This window comes from Acinonyx jubatus, chromosome A3 (genome assembly GCF_027475565.1).
Source record: "Acinonyx jubatus isolate Ajub_Pintada_27869175 chromosome A3, VMU_Ajub_asm_v1.0, whole genome shotgun sequence".
NCBI classification, from domain to species: domain Eukaryota; kingdom Metazoa; phylum Chordata; class Mammalia; order Carnivora; family Felidae; genus Acinonyx; species Acinonyx jubatus.
Genome location: NC_069388.1, coordinates 25,564,655 through 25,583,673, shown reverse-complemented (window position 1 = coordinate 25,583,673; position 19,019 = coordinate 25,564,655). Strand labels below are relative to the sequence as shown.

The 19,019-nt window shown below is 51.0% G+C and overlaps 1 protein-coding gene across 12 annotated transcripts in view; it reads left to right on the top strand.

Annotated features, from left to right (window-relative positions):
* Window positions 1-1,849: 1,849 nt before the first annotated feature.
* Window positions 1,850-19,019, top strand: part of DNMT3B (DNA methyltransferase 3 beta) — a 42,128-nt gene continuing 24,958 nt past the window's right edge. For 3 of the 12 annotated variants that reach the window (XM_027069851.2, XM_053200079.1, XM_027069841.2), the window contains exons 1-4: window positions 7,656-8,729; window positions 8,876-8,995; window positions 17,135-17,297; window positions 18,262-18,323. In XM_027069851.2, the coding sequence (XP_026925652.2) occupies window positions 8,703-8,729; window positions 8,876-8,995; window positions 17,135-17,297; window positions 18,262-18,323 (372 nt within the window). In that variant the 5' untranslated portion in view covers window positions 7,656-8,702. Of the gene's footprint in view, window positions 2,148-5,533; window positions 7,633-7,654; window positions 8,730-8,875; window positions 8,996-13,021; window positions 15,454-16,697; window positions 16,942-17,134; window positions 17,298-18,261; window positions 18,324-19,019 lie in introns of those variants that run through there. The other 9 variants (XM_027069845.2, XM_053200087.1, XM_053200086.1 and 6 more) reach the window with 7 other exon arrangements.

The following is a 19,019-nucleotide window of genomic DNA, read 5'->3' as shown; positions in this document are numbered from 1 at the left end:
CACTCCTGGTGGTACAGACATCTTTTTCCATGTGGCAGATCTTGGTTTATGGATCAGAAAATGGGCCCACCAGCCCTCCCCAAAGGCCCACCAGCCTATATATTTCTTTCCACTAACGGCATACCTCAGATGGGGGCCAAGCCCCAGGTCCTTTGAGAGATCCCATTCTTCCTACACCAACTGACTGGAAGCCAATTTTGGATGTTTGGGCCAGAGGCCAAGAAGATCTCGCTGCTCCTTCACGGGAGGCTCTCCCATTTCACTTTCATATTTCCTCAACCTCCATCCAGGTTCCTAGGTAGAACAAGATCCAATAGGTTTAGAAATGTTTGTAGCTTCTACAGAGTTTGCCATGTAGTAATTTGCAAAGGCCTGGTAAGAGATGAAGGGAGAAAGCTGTGGTTTTACTCAGAGATCTGGAGCCCTGGAGGCTGGAAACCTGTGTTCATTCATTCATTCAACAAACTTGCACTGGATGCCTCCTGTGGGCACTAGACATCCAGCTTGGAGCAAGATAGATGTGGTTTCTGCCCTCACGGAGGATAGTTTATGGTACCTGTGTCACAAGAAAAAAACAAGAAAAAGAAAGATGTAAACAAGGAAGTTGGCAAAACAATGTGAGAGAGCTCAGAGTGCTATCTAGGGAATGAAATAGGAGGGATGGAGAGGGGAGACTGTTATGTGGGGTGATCGGCGGCAGAGTGGGAAGGCCTCTCTAGAAGATGACCTTTTGGCAGAGAACAGAAGGGTGAAAGACTGGCCATGTAGAGATCTCTGGACAAGGAATGTCCAGGAACATGCTCTATGCGTTTCAGAGCAGAGTGGTGAGAAGGCTGCCTAAAGGGGGGTGTGGGGGGTGGGGGTGGGCGAGGAGGATAGGAAATGCAGGGAAAGGCAGGCAGGAGCCAGCTCCTATAGGGCCTTGCAGGCCATCATGTTATCACCCATTTGTTCTTTCACTCATTCATTCAATACATATTTATTAAGCACCTACTGTGTGCTAAGATACCCGGAGATCCATCCTGCCCTCACAGTCTAAAGTGTGGAGAGACACGCACAATAAGCAGACAAATAAATATATGAATATAAATACCAGGGTGCGATAAATGTTAGCAAGAGAGCTGTTTTCCAAAAGTTCAACGCCCTTTAAGGGCAGAGGCAGTGGAAAAACCTAACAGAGTGGGGCTTCTCCTTCTGCTGGTGAGGCCTGCGGGACCAGAGAACCCAGGCAGCCAAGGACCTGACTGCCTTCCCTGTCTGCTCTCCTCTCCCCTCCCCTCCCCTCAAGATGGCTGACAAAGGCCCAGCAGGGTGGGAGGAAGGAAGGAAGGACTGGTCCGAGGGTCCAGAGGGGGTGACTGACTGGCGGGGGCAAGGCAGCGCCCTGGTAGCATTGGGGCTGAGGTGGGGGTAGAGGGAAGACTCAACTGCTGTGTGACTCCAGTGGGGGCGCTTCCCTCTCTGGGCCCTGCATCCAGACCGGCGCGTGCCAGCTTGGGGTGGGGGGGGGGGGGTGGGGGCGGGGAAGCAGTGTCCCCGGTGGAGTCCCGGAGTTGGGGGGATGCCTGCGAGCTCCCCATCAGGGCCGGTTCGAGGGGTGGGTAATTTAACAGGCCAGGGGTAAGGTGGGGGGGAACAGGAGGCGGTGCCTGTGGAGGAGGGGCGGAGGGGAGGCTCCGGAGTGATTTCAAATTTCCCTCGTCCCCACCCCCGGCTCCCCCCGCTCGCGCCCGGGGCCCGCTCTGAGTGGCTGCGGCGGGGGCGCCCCCGGGCGGGGGCGGGGCGAGCGCCGGGCCAGGGTTACAAGGGGCCTCGGCACCGCCCCCTCCCCACCCACTCCAGCTGCCTGGTCCGGCCTGCGCTGCCTCCGCGCCGCAGCCGCCCCCCAGCCCCGCGGACCCGGCCCGCGTGGACGCCCCTAGCGCCCCCCGACGGACGCCACCGGCCCACTGGCAGGCCGGCGAGCGGGCGGCCGCCGCGCCCGGCCGGCAGCGCGGGGGTTAAGTGGCCCAAGTAAACGTAGCTCGGTGATCGGCGCCGGAGATTCGCGAGCCGAGCGCCCTGCGCGGCCGCCCGCCGGCCTCCCGCCAGCCTGTCCCGACCCGCGGTTCGACCGCGGAGCGGCGCCCGAGCCAGGCTCTCGGCAGGTGAGCGCCCCGTGGTCCGGGGGAGGCTCGCCAGTCCGGGGGCTCCGGGGGCCGGGGTGGGGGGAGGGAAGAGACAACAGCGGGGTCCCGGGACTGGCAGGAGGGACCCTCTCTCCGGGACGTCCGGGGGAGCGGTTCCCATCCGTCTAGAGACCCGGCTTGGTAGGGGAGGAGAGGACCGCTGGACCACCTGGAACAAGAAGGAAAAATAGGGCGGGGGGTGCTATGTCTTGCAGGGATAATCTTGCTGTAGTCCCAAGACCCCGGGGAGAGAGGTTTGTCTTCAGGGAGGGAAGATGGGGTGACCTTCCTGGGGTCTAGACTGGAAGGGAGGACGTGTTCCTCCGGAGAAAAGTGGAGCAAGAAGGGGTCTTGGTCATCAGGAGGGGGAGTCCTTACCTGGCCTCGGCTTCAGAGGGAGCCTCATTAGGGGCGGGGGAAAGAGGAGAGAGTTCAGCCAGGAAGGTGGGCGTCCGTCCCTTAAGACTTGGACTAGAGGGTTTCGGGCGAAACCCGTTTAACCCCCTCGCAGGGATGGAAGAAAAGTAATGGGTGTGGGTGCGGGCGAGCAGGTGGGCCAGGGTGTGCACCAGGGGGGTGGCCTCCCGAGGTCCTCTCTAGATGAGCCACCGGGGCGAGGCACAGCGGGACTGCCGGGACGTCCTCGGGAGGGGCTGCCCTCTCCCCTTTGCACACCTGGCCGGGGAGGAGCCCGGCTGGGGCGGCGCCACCCTGCCCCGGCCACGCTGCCTGCCCTGGGGGCTCACTTTCCATTTTTCCCCTCTTCCGGGATGAAGCCGGTCCCACTTCCCAAACTCCGCAAACCGAGGTCTCAAAACCTTTAGCACCTCCCCGATACGGGCTTCCCTGCTAGTGTGATTGTTCGACGAGGGAGAGTAGGTGTTGAGTCCCACTTCGTAGGAGAGAAAGTGGAAACCAGGAAAGACTGCGGGGTGGACTTAGCAAGTTAGCAGCAGGGAGCCGCTCTTGGGCTCGGGCTTTCCTCCTGGATTTACTCACCTGTGGCAAAGAAGGGCAGCCTTTCTGGGCCCAGCCCCAGGCCTGTGCCTCCAGTCTGCCCTTTCCCCTTATCCTCTGGCCTGAGAGACTGGGCTCCTGTGTTTCCCCATCTCCCCACTTCCCTCGCGCCCCCCCCAAACGCTCCCCCCCCCCACGCCCTACCCCGCCCCCAGCTGAGAGAGTGCATGCATTAATGAGAATTAGGGACAGTGAATTTGGACCGCTTCCTGATTTCTGGATGCTGTGGGTTTAGACTGACGGAAATTTTCCCGAGGAGGGGTAACCCTTCTGCCGCTCTCAGGTGGAGGGCTCAGGACACCGACCTACCCCTGCCCTCCTCCCCAACACCTGCTCTGACTTCTTGCGCCCCCACCATGGATTCCAAGACTGCCTCTATTTTTCCAGGGTTGAATTGATGATACCTATTTTATAGGGCTGGTATACAGTAATTACTCAATAAAAGTCTGCTACTGTTGGCATCCTTAGCTAGCACGTGGGGTAAGCTGGCTGCCCTCTTTAGCGGCACACAAGTCTTTGGCATGCATTTAAATCTGTCCCAGCAACTTCATTTCCCTCTGTGCCTTAGTTATTACATCTGTGAAATAGGAACAGTGTTACTAATAACCCTAGGTTGTGTAAGAATGAAACCAGTTTTATGCACGATTTAACATTTAACCCTCTATGTTCCTTAGATGTCTGATGGGTGTCAATAGCTCCTTCCACACTGGGCTTGGGGAAAGGGCTCGATGGGATAGTGCTTGGCATAGCAGGTGATGAATGTTGACATCTGAAATAGTTAACCAATAGCCCCTCTTTTTAGGGCAGCCACTAATGAGAAAGGGGGATGAAGGGAGGGACCTCTGCTGGCCCTACCTATCCTGTATTCCACCAAGGTACCCTATTCCTTTCAGTTAGGAATGCTTTTCCAAATCCTTCCAAAGCTTTTCCAACTCCTGTTGGGAGTTGGCAGGAAGGAACGCCTTTGTTACTTTTTGAAAGGAGCCAGGGTTTTTGACGGGTTGGGGCCGCTTTTACCATCCGTCCCCCAAAAGTTTGAGGCCTACCTTGGAGGCATAATTGCAGAGCTAAGTGAGATCCTTTACCTTTCCTCCTTGGGGTAAAGAGGGCCAAGACAAAGGGGTTGGGCCTGGCTGCATCATGTGCCTAAAGCATAGGCATTACCTGCCCCTCCTTCAAACCCTAGGAGGGGAGGAGAGTATCTGGGAGCTGCAGGGGGTGAAAGGGAGGAGCAAGGGAGGTAGGGTTGGGGGAAGTACATTGCCTTCCTTTCCTTCCTTCAGCCACATGGGGCCTGCGACCCAACGGTGCCTGTCATCCCTCATTGCAGCCCCAGGGACCCGTTTCCGATTTGGGAAAGTTTTTCCAGGAAAACTTACCTTGTGATTCCTTTGTCTCAGACCAGCTCTCATGCAAGCCATCTTGCTCAGACACCTTTTCCAATTTCATCTGAGGTGGTGCATTTTATTATTTTATTTTATTTTATTTTTATGGTTTTAATTTTATTTTTGAGAGAAAGTGAGAGCTGGGGAGGGGCAGAAAGAGGGAGACAGAGGATCCAAAGCAGGCTCTGCACTGTTAATGTAGAACCCAATGCAGGGCCTCGAACCCATCAACTTTGAGATAATGACCTGAGCCCAAGTGGGACGCTTGCTTAACTGACTGAGCCACCCTGGGCTAGTCCATTTTAAATCTCTAACTCCTCCTGGGTCCTATATCATGACAAATGCCCCCACCTTCCTCCAGCACTTGATAGGTACAGGGCCTCAGCTCTGGCCCGTTCTTGTGAATTATTTTTTAATTGTGAATTCAGGTTGCTGGATCAGAGAAGTGCAGAATTCCTCATTGCATTTTCAGACCATTCTTATCTTTGCAAAGTGAGGGGCTGATTTGTCTAACTTTTTGTGGGGGCTGATCTCATCAGATCCCTTTTGTAGCTGATGGGACCAGGGGTTATGGGCACTGACCCCTCTGCCTCCACGCACTGGAAAATCCATGTATAACTTGACTCCTCCAAAACTTAATGGCCTACTGTTGATGGGAAACCTTACTGAGAACATAAACAGTCTATTAACACATACTTTGTATGTTACATGTATTGTATAATTTATTCTTCCAATAATACCTAACTTAAGTTTTTTCGGGGCACCTAGGTGGCTCAGTTGCTTAAGTGTTAGACTTCGGCTCAGGTCACCATCTACTGTGGCACAGAGCCTGCTCTGGATCCTCTGTCCCCCCCTCTGCCCCTCCCCCACTGTCCTTTCTGTCTCTTAAAATGAATAAATGTAAAAAATTTAATTTTTTCCCTAGTATTGCTAGGTTATGCAGTTAAATCTTTTTTTTTTTGTTTCAAATTGTTGTACATTTCCAAACTTTTTTTCAATATATTTCTTGAAAAAAATCAGCATATATGACACCTTTAGTTCAAGCCCTCATTTTTCAGGGTGAACTGTATTGTAAAAAAGCCTGTTATCCATTGGGTCATATTATTAGTCTGAGGCAATAAAGGGGCCTGGGCATTAGAATCAAGTCTGGATTTATATACCTGTTCACTCCATTTATAAGTCACTGGCTTGAGCCTCAATTTCTCCATCTGTAAAATAGTCCAAGAATGGTTGGCTAATTGCAGGGGATGTTTAAGTCTGTTGAGTTGCTATAGCTTAAAAAATTGAGTAAATGTTGCATGTTACGGGGGCCCCTGGATGGCTCAGTTGGAAGAACATGCGGCTCTTAATCTCGGTTTGTGAGTTTAAGGCCCACGTTGGGTGTAGACACTACTTAAAAAATAAACTTGAAAAAATGCATGTTATGTAGTAAACACTCAAATATTGGCAAGTGGTTATTCTTTACTCCAGGAGGGAAACACAGTCCCAGTTCGCACAGTCTCCTCAGTTTTCTTCCAGGGAATAAGCAAAGATTTAGGAGGACCTGTTTTGTGTAGGGAATGGAAGTACTTCAAAAAATGCTTCATACAAGTGAAAATCAAATTTACCGTCTTCAGATGCCAAGAAGAAACTAGTCATCACCTGTACTTTCACAATGCCAAGGTAATCAACGTTTTGCTTTTATTTGGGGGCCTCCATTTCTATGTAGATAGGACCAGGAGGCCTTTCTAAGGGACCTGGATCCAAGGAGTACAGACTGGCAAGGAAAGGCGGCTCAATTGGTGAAGGCCTTAGAGGGCACTGTGGTCACCATTGGGGCTGGCTTTTGCAAGCAGATGTAGAATAGTTTTGGGGATCAGGGGGAACAGAGTCTCTGGAATCTTCCACCATTGGCTTCTGTTTTTTTTTTTTTTTTTAAATTTTGTTTTTATTATTAGCTTGCCTGGTCAAAGTTGCCTGTCACTTCACCCACAGAGATTTCATTCATTAAAACTGTGGTCTGTGGGCTCTGCCCTAGCTCAAACCCCTGTGTGCCCTCTACCTTCTCTCTGTCTGCTTTAGTTCTGTGACTCAGGGATCAAACTCAACTTTTGCAGAAAATTGTCTTTTTATAGCCTTTGAAATGTGTGAAGAGTGGTAGCCATAGAAAGACTACAGGAGATTTAGAAATGTGCTTTCAAAAATGACCGAGAATTGATGGGTGGGAGAGTAAACAGTTGTCAGTGGATAAAGGTTCTTAACCAATACATTTCCTTTTGGGGGCAGGTGGATACTGAGCAGGTGTGGGATGGGAAGAGGCCCGAGGTGGCTGGGGGCTCCTAAGGTTGAGGGAATACATTTCTTGGATCATCACCTCCCTAGTTTTTTTTCTCTTCTCATTCTATAACTCTTAAGTCTCCTGGCCTGGTGGAATTTTCTTGGACCATTTGTTCTTATGTTCTGCTTTTTGGGAGATGGTCCTCAGCTTCCAAGCCCTAATATTTTAACTTTTGTCTTTTGTTTTGAAGTGTTCTTGTCCCAGAAATTCCATGTGTAATGGAGTCCTCATCCATCTTTTATCTCCCTGAGAGTATTGTTCTCTGTTTAGTGCTCATTCCAATATTTATTTCTGAGGGTTTTTTTTCTGTTTACTTTTTCTTTTCTTTTTTTAAAGGCTTTTTTTTTTTAATGTTTATTATTTTTGAGTGAGAGGCAGAGACAGAGCAAGCAGGGGAGGGACAGAGAGAGGGAGACACAGAATCCAAAGTAGGCTCTAGGATCTGAGCTGTCAGCACAGAGCCCGACCCGGGACTCCAACTCACTATACAAGATCATGACCTGAGCAGAAGTTGGACACTTAACCCACTGAGCCACCCAGGCACCCCTTTTCTCTTCTCTTCTCCCCTCTCCTCTTTTCTCCTTTCTGAGAGTGCAGGCGGGGAAGAGGCCGAGAGAGAGAGGGAGACAGAGGATCTGAAGCGGACTCTGCTGACAGCAGCGAGCCCAGTGTGGGGCTTGAACTCCAGAAACGCAAGATCATGACCTGAGCAGAAGCCAGGTGCTCAACCGACTGAGCCACCCAGGTGCCCCTACAGTTTTCATTTTTAATATTTAAGTTTTGAGCTTGATCTTCACGATTGAGAAGGACGAAAGTCATCGGAGACTTGAACCGGAGCATTTATTTCTCTGGGACAATGACTTGCACATCCCTATGGGTCTCCCCAAATAGAAACGATGTTCTCTGCCCTTGGGTCTGTCACCAGAGGAGAGGGATCTCCTAGTGTCCTGCCTGAGAGGCACAGGCCTGGCTGCAGAGAATGTGGCTCTCAGTCTCAGGGATCCTGTGTAAGCCTCTGGCTGGAGGAGGAGCATGGCCTACAGAACAGGCTGACCCAGGGGGGTACCAAAATATTTCTTTGCCATCCACCCTACAGGCCCATCTTCTGAGGCTAATTGGGTCTATTCCTAAGCAGCATTTGTTTGCTGTTGGAAGTGGACACACTTGGGCCACAGCTGGGGCTGGAACCCAGGCTTCCAGCTCTAGGAGAAGGGACGATGCTTTCTCGGTCAGTTGGTGTTCCCAGCAGCCAGCACAGTGCTGGGCCCCTGGTTCCGTGAATGTGCGCTGTTCGGCTTGACTGAAGCATTGCTCTGCCTGGGTTTTGTGGCTGCAGCACTAGAATCTAGAGGAGAGAGGAGCAGAAAGAAGCAGAAGGAAGCTGGCTCACCCGGGATGTGGTGAGAAACGGAGTATTAACTAGGCTAGAAGCCTGAACAGGCAGGTGCTGTGACAAAGATCTTCTGGGCCATTCCGGGTTATGCAAGAGGCAGCGTGCGACACTGGGTGGAAGGGTTTGGAAAACTCTGAGCAAATCTGCATAGAGGTGTGGGCAAAACCTGTCCTGTTGTGCTCTTGAAAAAGGGTCTTAATTATATTGGGAGAGCAGTGTAGACTTTGGGGTGAACCAGCCTTGTTATTGTCTCCTCCACCACCTGGCTTTGTCCTATCACCCCCTCCTGAACCAGCTGTGGGCTCCGTGAGGATGGGCTGTTGGCCGTTGCCTGTCTGCCTGTGCTTCTCAGTGCCGAGCATGGCTCCTGAAGCCCGGGGGAGCTCCTGTCTGATGCTTGTAGGAGAGTGGCCTTTGCCAGCATGCTGATCTGTCTTGGGAAGTTCTGTGTAAGCACCGGACAGAGTGATTGCTCAATATTAAGCTTGATTGTCACCATTACCTAAGGCCACACAGCTAGCAGGGAGTAGAATGTGGATGGCAATGCTGTTGCATTTCTTTGAGACCTTTGTCCCCACCTGGCTTGGACCCACAGAACTGGCAGGATGCACAGATGTGTCGGGTTAAGATACTCAGGAGTGCCCGCTACAGCCCGCTCTTTGCCTGCAGGCCTGCTTCACCACTGTTGAGACTGGCAGACCCTTGCCCATACCAGGTAATTGTAGCTAGTTTTTGAAAAAAGAGGTTTATGTGGGACATAGGCTTTTTTTTTTTTTTAATGTTTATTTTTGTCAGAGAGCAAGCAGTGCCTGCACAGGAGGGGCAGAGAGGGAGACAGAGGATCCAAAGCTAGCTCTGAGCTGAGAGCAGAGAGCTGGACACGGGGCTTGAGCTCATGAACCCTGAGATGATAACTTGAGCTGAGGTCAGTTGCTCAACTGACTGAGCCACCCAGGCACCCCTAAAATTTCTTTTAATGTTTATTTTTGAGAGAGAGAGGCAGAGCGGGAGTGGGGAAGGGGCCGAGAGCGAGGGAGACACAGAATCTGAAGCAGGCTCCAGGCTCCAAGTATCAGCGCAGAGGCCTATGGGGGCTTGAACTAGTGAACCACGAGATCATGACCTGAGGTGAAGTGGGAGGCTTAACTGACTGAGCCACCCAGGCGCCCCTATACTTTTTTTCTTGTGCAGAGAACTTTTAAGGTTTGCTGTCTTAGCAACTTTCAAACATACAATATAATATTTTAGTTGCCGTGCTGTATATTATTTCCCAGGGATTTATTTGTACCTTTTGACCATCTTTAAGTCATCTCTACACCAAACATGGGGCTCAAATTCACAACCCTGAAATCAGGAGGCACATACTCTTCTGACTGAGCCAGCCAGGTGCTCCCAAAATTTTGTCTTACAAAATATACTAAAAGAATACATACATACATACATACATACATACATACACACAACACACACACACACACACACGTAAATATTAGGACTTTCTGATTATGGTAGCAGTAATCTGTAAGTCCTTCCATGTTGAATCAACTAGAAATGCTGTGTAAATTTGTGTGCAGAGCTAAGCTCCCTAGAAAAATCCCCTGGGGATTAACTAGAAGAGGGAACCAGAAATAAGAAAATGTAAACTAAGGGATGTGCAAGACCTTTAGGGAGAAAACTGGCAAAAATTTTCGGTAAGGTTGGCAGGCTTGCCCTAGCATAGGAGCGCTTATTAGTAAAGCTACGATGATTAAAAGGGGTGGCAAGGGCTAAATGCCAAAGGGAAAAGTCAGTCCAGAAACATCCTACATACATGGGGGGAACTTTATAAAAGAAGAGGAGTTGGGACATGCTTGTCATTACGTGTGTTTGGCTTTCCTTATAGGGAAAAATGAGATCCCTACCTCATACCATACACAAGTAAATTTAGATTGTTTAAACTTGAATGGCCATTTTCGTTAGAGTTTTTTTGTTTTTTTTTGAGAGAGAGAGCACAACAAGGGAGAGGAGTAGTGGTTCAGTGGTGGAATGGGGGGGGGGGAGAGAGAGAGAGAGAGAGAGAGAGAGAGAGAGAGAGAGAGAGAGAGAATATATCCCAAGCTGGCTCTTTGCCCAGTGTGGAGCCCGATACTGGGCTTGATCCTATGACCCCAGGATCATGACCTGGCTGAAATAGCCAGAAGCTTAACTTAGTGAGCCACCCAGGCACCCCTTGTATGGCCATTTTCTTTTCTTCTTTTTTTTAATGTTTATTTTTGAGAGACAGAGACAGAGACAGTGCGAGCAGGGAAGGGGCAGAGAGAGAGAGAGAGAGAGAGAGAGGGAGAGGGAGAGGGAGAGAGAACCGGAAGCAGGCTCCAGGCTGTGAGCTGTCAGCACAGAGCCTGACTTGGTGCTTGAACTCATGAACTGCAAGATGATGACCTGAGCTGAAGTCAGACATGTAACAAACTCAGCCATCCAGACGCCCCTTGAGTGGCCATGTTCAAAGAAAGAAACGTTTCTTGGACAGTATCTGACTGTAAAAGTAACATGAGCATATGGTAGTTCACTCACAAACTACCCTCCCAGGAGACCTGACTTTTTACAGTTAGAGAACAAAATGCTGGAGGAACATGGCTTAATGCATATGCTAGCGTATTAACTGAGACTGTGTTGCACAGACTGTCACTTGACAAAGCTTCATCTTCTCTTCATTCCCTCATTCGTTGCCTCTCACTACCATCCCCCACTATGGCTGCATGGGATTTAGGCAGTCATTTGTTTGGAGCTTTTGCTATGATAAACGGGACAGCAGTGACCATGCTTGCACTCAGGTCTTGGTAAGAGCTTTGGGCTGTGTTGATTTGTAGCAGAAGAGTCCTGTGTAACAGGATATGGAACATTTGGCATTTTTAGGTATTGTCAGTTTGCCATCTCAAAGGCTCACTCTATCCCCATTGCCTCTATAAGAGGACAGTTGAGATTTAAGGCATTGGCTGTGTGGCAGCAGGAGCAGACTACTGTGAGGGGCAGACCCAAGGTGGTGGCTTTATAGAAATTTGGTCTTCACTTACGCCTTAGGGGAGAGGGCAGTGGGCTCTTCCACTCTGGCTTTGCTAAGGGACATATGACTATAGGAGCAAGCACTGCAGCTCCCAGAATCCTTTGCTCCTTTGCTTCCCACCCATCATTGTCAGAGTTAACCATTGGTTTCCGCTCCACATTTGCACACCCTTCCATGGGTTTCCCAAATAATTGTAGGGGAAGGGGGCTGCGTTTGTTTATAGGGTAAAAAGCTTGACTCGAAACTCCGCTTTAAGTTGCCTTTTCTTTGCAGATCTTTCTGTATATTCCTTGTGTTTTCTCTCTTTAGTTTAAGATTTTAAGGAATTTCTACACCCAAAGTGGGGCTCAAACTCACAACCCTGAGTTGAAAAGTCACACACTCCACGGACTGAGCCAGCCAGGTGCCCCAGTTTTTTCTTTTTCTGTGAATTATCTATAAGGGTAATGGTATATAATTTAATTCCCATCCACTGAAGAACATCTAGATGTTTGTGAATATTTTGCTAATATGAGCAGTACTGCAAGGAACATGTTCCTATAGCCATTTTTTTTTGCATTTGTCTAATTTGACCCCTGCTGGGATCAATTATTTTAATAATTCTGATCAATATACCAAAGTTCAGTTTTTACTGTACAATGAAAGTGGCGCTTGAAGCCATGGCCTAGAGGCATGGAGCAGTTGTCCACATTCCTTCTGAATGCCCCAGGATGAAGGGATGCTTTTGTGAGGCACAGCTGGAAAGTCTGGCAGGATGGCACACGGAAATGTGTAAGCCCCGGGTTCTTCTCAAGGTTTCATCCTCTACGTTGGGGGTCCCTAGCACCAACCACCCAGGGATTTAGGGGAGGTCATCTCATTTCACAAATGATAAAACTGGGGTTTGAGAAAGCCATTGAGGGCTTTTTCATTCCAGCTTTCCATGGATCTGGTAATTTCTGGAATTTAGCAAAGATTTCCTAAAAGTCAGGTAAAGACCTTGAACTCTGTGACCTCATACTCTGCCACCAGCCAGGTGGGCAGCCTGTTTCCAGCCTCTTAGACTGTTGTACTTATTGTTCCCACTTCCCTCCTTCTCTCTGCTCACCTGGGTGAGGTGTCCCTACCCAGGTTTCACTTTTGTGACTGTACTTAGCATATTGGTTTTAAAATGTCTTTGAGATCTGGCTCCTGAGTGAAGTCTAAATCTCTATCACTTAGCTGCTGTGCAAGCCTGGGCAAGGAATCTGCCCATCTGTTACCTCTGAGCTTCAGTTTACTCATCTGCAAAATGGGGCATCATAAGAGTAAGCTCTCTTTTTTCGGTGAGATACATAGTAATTACTCCATCTCAACTATTTTGTTATCTCCGACAAGGGAAGCAGCTAAGAAAGACTTGGGCGGCTGAGGGGGAGGATACAGGAGTCTAGATTTCCCTCCCAGGGGCTGTGGAGAAGACAAAATTTCTTTAAAAGGTGAATGGGAATATCTTTCAACCTCCCTTTTACTTTGCGTGATCTCTAACCCCTGGGGGGACTCATGTGGGGCAGGGATGCCCAAGTGGCCCCGCCTTCTACCTACTTCTCCATCATGTCCACCATCCTCCCCCCTTCCTGTATTGTGCATTTAATTAATGCAATTAACATTTACAAGATGCTGTGAAATGACTACTGCTGGTGCCAGCCTGGAGGAAGTGAATGACATCACTCCTCAGCCTTATAGCTGGGTCGGGTGGGGGGACGAGTCCCTGAGCCTCCTCCCTGAGTCTAATTGGGGGTGCCACCCACCCTTCTGTCTGCCACATTGCATTTGGACACGTCTGACCTGGTTCAGTTGGGACACAGGCACCCTGCACTAATGAGGCAGAGCCTTGCAGGGAGAACCTTGCGGGTGAGCCCACCCTGTGCTGCTGCCCGCCCCCAAATCATGTGCTGGACCCCAGCTTCTGGGAAAGGGTCAGAGTTCACCACGCATCACGGTGGGTCCTGTCCCTCAGCCCTAAAGTTCCTCACAGTCTCTGGGATGGGTGAGGCAGTGTCCCTAACTAGAATTCTCGGCCGCCGTGTCTTGGCACGGCAGTTACAGGCACGTGCCCTGGACTGCCTAGGCATGAGTCTTGGCATTGCCACCTTGATGGGTGACTTAATTAATTCATCTGAGCCTGTCCAAAGCAGGTTGATAACGGGACCTGCCTCGGGATCTGGTGGGGGCTGAGAGAGCGGTTTGTACCACCTTTAGCTTTTACGGTCAGGACCTGGGCCCTGTTACAACAGTGGGGTGGCAAGGCACGGTTGTTCGGCTAGCACAGCAAGTACTCTGGAAAAATCCCTCCGGAAGGTGCCATCTCGTTCAGGGTGGTAACCCAGCCAGGCTATTCTCCAGCGCTAGAAAGATCACACCAGGTAAAGCACTCGGCTTGTCTTGGGGGCCACATTATCCAAGAGGTGGTGGGAAGAGATGACGGTGATTTGTCTCTACCTTTCGTTACACGCCGGTCTCTGGTACTAATTTCTTCCTGTTCTCAAGAGCATGTGGTTAAGTTTATGTGTTCTTCTCTAACTTCCTGGACTTGAGCATGTTAACAAGTCACGCTGGTCACGTGTGTATTATGTTGCTTAACAAGTGTGTGTTTTGTTGCTTAATCTGTGCCTCAGTTTGTCCATCTGTAAAATAGGGATACTGTGCACCACATTGAAGGATTAAATGAGTTGATGCAGCTAGAGCACCGAAGAGGGTGTTGCATATAGGGTAGTAAACGCTGAAAGAAAATTACTGTATCTTTAGGTGAGAGGATTTGTGTGCGGAGGGCCAGGTTATTACTTTTTGGAGCAGGAGTATTGGGAGAAGCCTTCCCGACTGTCACGATGTGGTTTTGGTGTCTGAACAACAGGGAGGTATGTGGTAGAGAGAGATGGGGAGGGCTTCCAGGCTGAGGAGGCAGCCGTAGCACATGCCTGGAGGCGCGCTTCATTCATCCTGTGTGTAGAATTCGTCAGGGAGAGGCACTGAGCTGGGCACCTTTCAGCCTGCGCAGGTTCTGGATGCCGGTGTGTGTTGTGACAGTAAGACAGCAAGGGAAGTTCATGTCAATGCACATCCGGGGTGATGCAACTCACATAATCGAATTATACATTGGGAGAGGGGGAGTATTTTAAAATAGCTTCCCCACTGGGGCACCTGGGTGGCTCAGTCAGTTAAGCCTCTGACTTCAGCTCAGGTCATGAACTCACAGTTCGTGAGTTCGAGTCCCGCGTCCGGCTCTGTGCTGACAGCTCAGAGCCTGGTGCCCGGTTCCGATTCTGTGCCTCCCTCTCGCTCTGCCCCTCTCCTGCTCACGCTGTGTCTCTTTCTCTCAAAAATAAACTTAAAACAGCTTTCCCGGGCTAGCCCAGGTAGCTGAGGACACTTAGAGCTGGTTGGTGTCCTTCCCTGAACCTTCCTCCCGTCCTCATGTGCCTAGTTTATAGGGGCAGGAGATTTTTCCTGAATGTTGGCATGCGGCTTTGGGAAGGGTGCTCTGCTCACATGTCTGCTTGGTAGACTGGGGGACAGGTTGGCGCTGCTGAGGCCCTGGGGGAAGGCCCGAGGTAGTTAATCATTGTCCGCTCCTGGCTGCAGGCTCCACCTGGGCCGGTCTAGGAGGGATCCTCCTGACTGACACAGTAAAGGGCCGTCTGAGGGAATCTTGGGCCCTGGATGAGAGGGAAGTAATGGCCCTCAATTTCAGCCTCTGACCTGCTTGTTACTAGCTTCTGACTGGAAGGCCTCACTGCCCTCCCCCCCTCCCCAAGCTTCTGTGTACCCTTTAGTGTCTTACACCCCATGACGCAGACGCCCTCCTGGTGTCAGGCTACCTAGGTTATTTAGTTCACTGGCTTGGCCAAGGGTAAGACGCTGGGAATTAATTATTACTTGGAACCACACTCCAGCAGTTTTCCTCGGATTTTGGCAGCTTGGCCTCACAGGAACTGGCCGTAGGTCAGCCAACCTGTTCTTCCGGGTCAGGGCTTGGCAGTGAATGGGGGTGAGGAGCAGCTGATCAGACCAGGTCAGGCATTCCTCTGTTTCCGTGGGGCTGGTGAGGTTCCTTAACATGCATCAAGAGAAAACAGACCAAGAAGTGTGGCGCTGTACACCCTGGACCACGTGGGGTAGGTAGATGCCACCATGTGCTATGGATCAGTGTACATTTAGAACCAGAACAATGCTTCTCTAACTTGCACATAATCACCCAGGGGTCTTTCGAACATGTTGGTCTTGACTTAGGAGGTCTAGGGCCAGTGCCTGAGATTTTGCAGCTCTGACCAGCTCCCAGGTGATTTCCAGAGGTGCTGCTCCCTGAGCCTTATGGGAAATACAGCAGGGGTCTAGTTGCCCCATGCCCTGGCCTGGGGCACGGACAGGTGCAGAGGATGGCTTCGGGACCCCAGGGCACACCGCCCATCCACCTGGGGGCGCTGCAGGCGAATTCAGACCGCTCCCCACATCGCCCCCTGGTGGATGTGGTGCCACATCACTATTGCAGTCCACCGCCCTGTAGCCTAGAGGATGTTTCTAGAAGGTACCCTGGGAGGGTAGTGTGCGTCATCTGGTACGGTGCGGTGAGTCCCCAAGATGGGGCCCAGGGGTTGGGAGTGCTCAGTGCTGATGAGCAGCCTTTTGTTCAGGAAGCTTTTCCCAAGAGCTCAGGAAGCTTTTTCAGTCCAGAGCAATAGGGTGTGGTGGCAAATACCTCTGGAGTAGTTTGGGGGAAAGTATGGAATGGGTGTCTGGGGGCCTCATCTACTACCTAGGTTCTAGTTTTGCCTTGGTGCCCTACCTCTTAGATGTGATTTTTGGCCTTGGAGACTTAATCCTGCCTGTGTGTCAGTTTTCCTTTTCTATAAAATGGGCCCACAATCACATTAATAGGCGTAAATGAAAGGTGCACGCTCTTGCAGCCAACATCTGTTGAAGACCAGGATGAAGGTCGCACAGCCCTTCAAACCTTCAGCGAGGACCTGGCCTGAGCTGGTCTGAGCTGAATAGCCTGGTGATGATGCAGTTACCAGGACAGGCAGCAGTGGGGAGACAAAGGCCCAGAGGTGGGGTGAGGCTGGAGCAGATGGGGAGCATGCCCCTTGTTAACTGCCCCAGTCCTTTGCCTGTGCTCCTCCATCCTTTCCCTTCTTGGGAACTTGGGACTCTGAGCCCCAGCTGGTGAGGGAGGAGGGGAGTGAGCGACAGGCCAGCAGACCAATGGGCCCCTGAGGTTGGGGTGGGGCGGGGCTTGTGCTGCCATGGAGAGGAGAGAAGCTGTTCTGTGGGGGAGGAGGGGGCGGGTGGGAAGAGGACCTGGAGATTGAGGGGAAGGGAGAGAGCAAACAAAGGGGTCAGGAGGGAAAATAATGCACTGGCTTCCTGAGGCCCTGCGGAGGCTGGGCAGGGAGAGGGGGCCAGGGGCAGAGGGGACCAAGGCTGGCTGCAGGCAGACCCGGGCAGGCGGGTCCTAAATGGCATTGTTTGAAGTGGCCGGCTAATTGCACAGAACAGCCTAAGCCTCAGACCACAGCCCAGCCCCCTCCTCTGTCCTGGGTGCTGGTGTCTGAGCCTTCGGGCCGCCTGGCCACATGGAACCAAGTCCTGAGCCTCCGAGTTTGGTGAGGGGGGCAGGCTATGGGGTGGGGGGGGGGCAGCCTGGGTGGGGTCCTTGGGTAGGAGTATCACCCGGAGAATATGTCAAGGGGCCTCCCTTGGCCTGAGGACGTAGAGCCATTGGTGGGAGGTTTGGGGTGTGCTGCCCCCTTGTGCCCTTGTTTCCCTGCTACCCTACCTATTCTGGCCCTCCTGCAGGAAACAATGAAGGGAGACACCAGACAACTCAACAGAGAGGAGGACGCCAGCGGGAGGGAAGACTCCATCATCACTAACGGGGGCTGCAGCGACCAGTCTTCTGACTCCAAGGATGCGCCCTCACCCCCCATCCTGGAGGCTATCAGCACCCCGGAGATCAGAGGTGGCCGGGCTAGTGGGGAGGAGGGGTGGGACAGGCCCTGCAGCTGGGACATGAGCCTCCGAGCAGGCTCGAGGCAGGTTGTGGGGAGAGGCTCTGGTCTCTGACAAGCCCCGCCACATCTCCCAGGAAAGAGAAATGGATGGAGGCAGAGCCCAGCCCGTTTCTCATCCCTGCCCACAGCCCTTGCCCCCCTTCTCCTCTCCCCTCAGCTGGGACTCTGAGGAGGTAACCCCGGGATGATGACCCCTGTCCTTTTCCCAGTCATGATGGGGTTGCAGCGTAGCCTGGTGTCTTTGGCTCTTCTGCAGAGGGACCCCTCTCCCCTTGCAGGTGATTATGTGGCGAGAAGACACTTGCCACATATGTGGGGGAGGATCCGAGGCTTGCTTCCTTTGCCATCCTGCCCTCCCTGCCCCTCCCCTCCACAGTTCTGGATCACATCACCTGAGATCCACCCCACTGAGATTTCCTGACCCAGCTGGTTTGGAAACGCCTGTATTGTCCCATCCTGTTGAAATCCTCTAGAGCTGTGCCGTCCAATAGAACACTCTGCGAGGGTGAAGTGTTCTGTTTCGGCGTGGTGCGCTAGAATAGCCACTAGCCACGTGCGAGTACTTGAAATGTGGCCGATATGGCAGGCACTGGACTGTTCATTACTTGCAGTTGGTGGCCATAATTCTGGAAGGAAATTGATGCCTTTCCTGCTGAGTACCTTCAGTCATTGTTTTGGGTCCTATTATGTGCCTGGCCCTGTGCCCTGTTGCCTTAGGAATACATTGAAGGGAAATCAGATCCTGAGGGGCTCAGTTAACCCTCTGAGGATGCCAGTGGGTCTAGAGAGATCTCTGCCCCCAACCCAGAGAGGAGACTACAGGGGACAGCAGGTCAGCGAGGGAAGACACGGCTGCCCCCCGGCCCGGAGGCTGGCCCTTCCACAAAAGACAAGACCGGTTCTTTTCTCCAGGCCGAAGATCAAGCTCACGACTGTCCAAGAGGGAGGTCTCCAGTCTGCTAAGTTATACTCAGGTATGTGTCCTCACGTCCCTTGTGCAGGATTCGGGAATTCCCTTGAGTGGCATCCAGTAAATACTTGTTGAGTGACGGATTTGAAAACTGCTAAGCACACAGAGGGCTTTGAACAACCTCATGCATGAAGGCATTTTCTGCTACGTGCCAAGTCTTTTTTTTTTAATCATAAACATTAATTTTACTCCATTTTAAAGTTTTTTACTAAATGCTTCCCAGCATATTTCTGAAATTCTCATTTTCCCAGTCCGGAGGATCCAATTACATTGATAAAGTTTTAATGTAGTAAAATCGCTCCTTTTATTCCTGGAATGAGCCCAACTTGTTTGTGGTGTGTTTTCAATCTGATTTCCTTTCACATCTATTCATGAATAAAGTGGATGTGTGATTTTTTTTTTTATTTCTTGGAATATATTTGTGTCTGGTTTTGATCTCAGGGTTATGTGGCCTCAAGGATTTTTTTCCCCTCACGTTGGAAAGAACTTGCCTTAGGGGACTTCTAACAATCATTGCAATGTCTTTTAACGGCTGCTGCAAAGTCAAGGTTTCTACTTGATCAATTTTTTTTCCACCTTAGAGTCTTCCCATAATTTTTTTTTATTCCCGACATTTATGCCTTTCTTGTTCTTATTAGTCATAGTAGAGTTGGGTTGTTTTTTTTTTCCCAATTTGGTTACTTTTTTGAAAGAGCTGGTG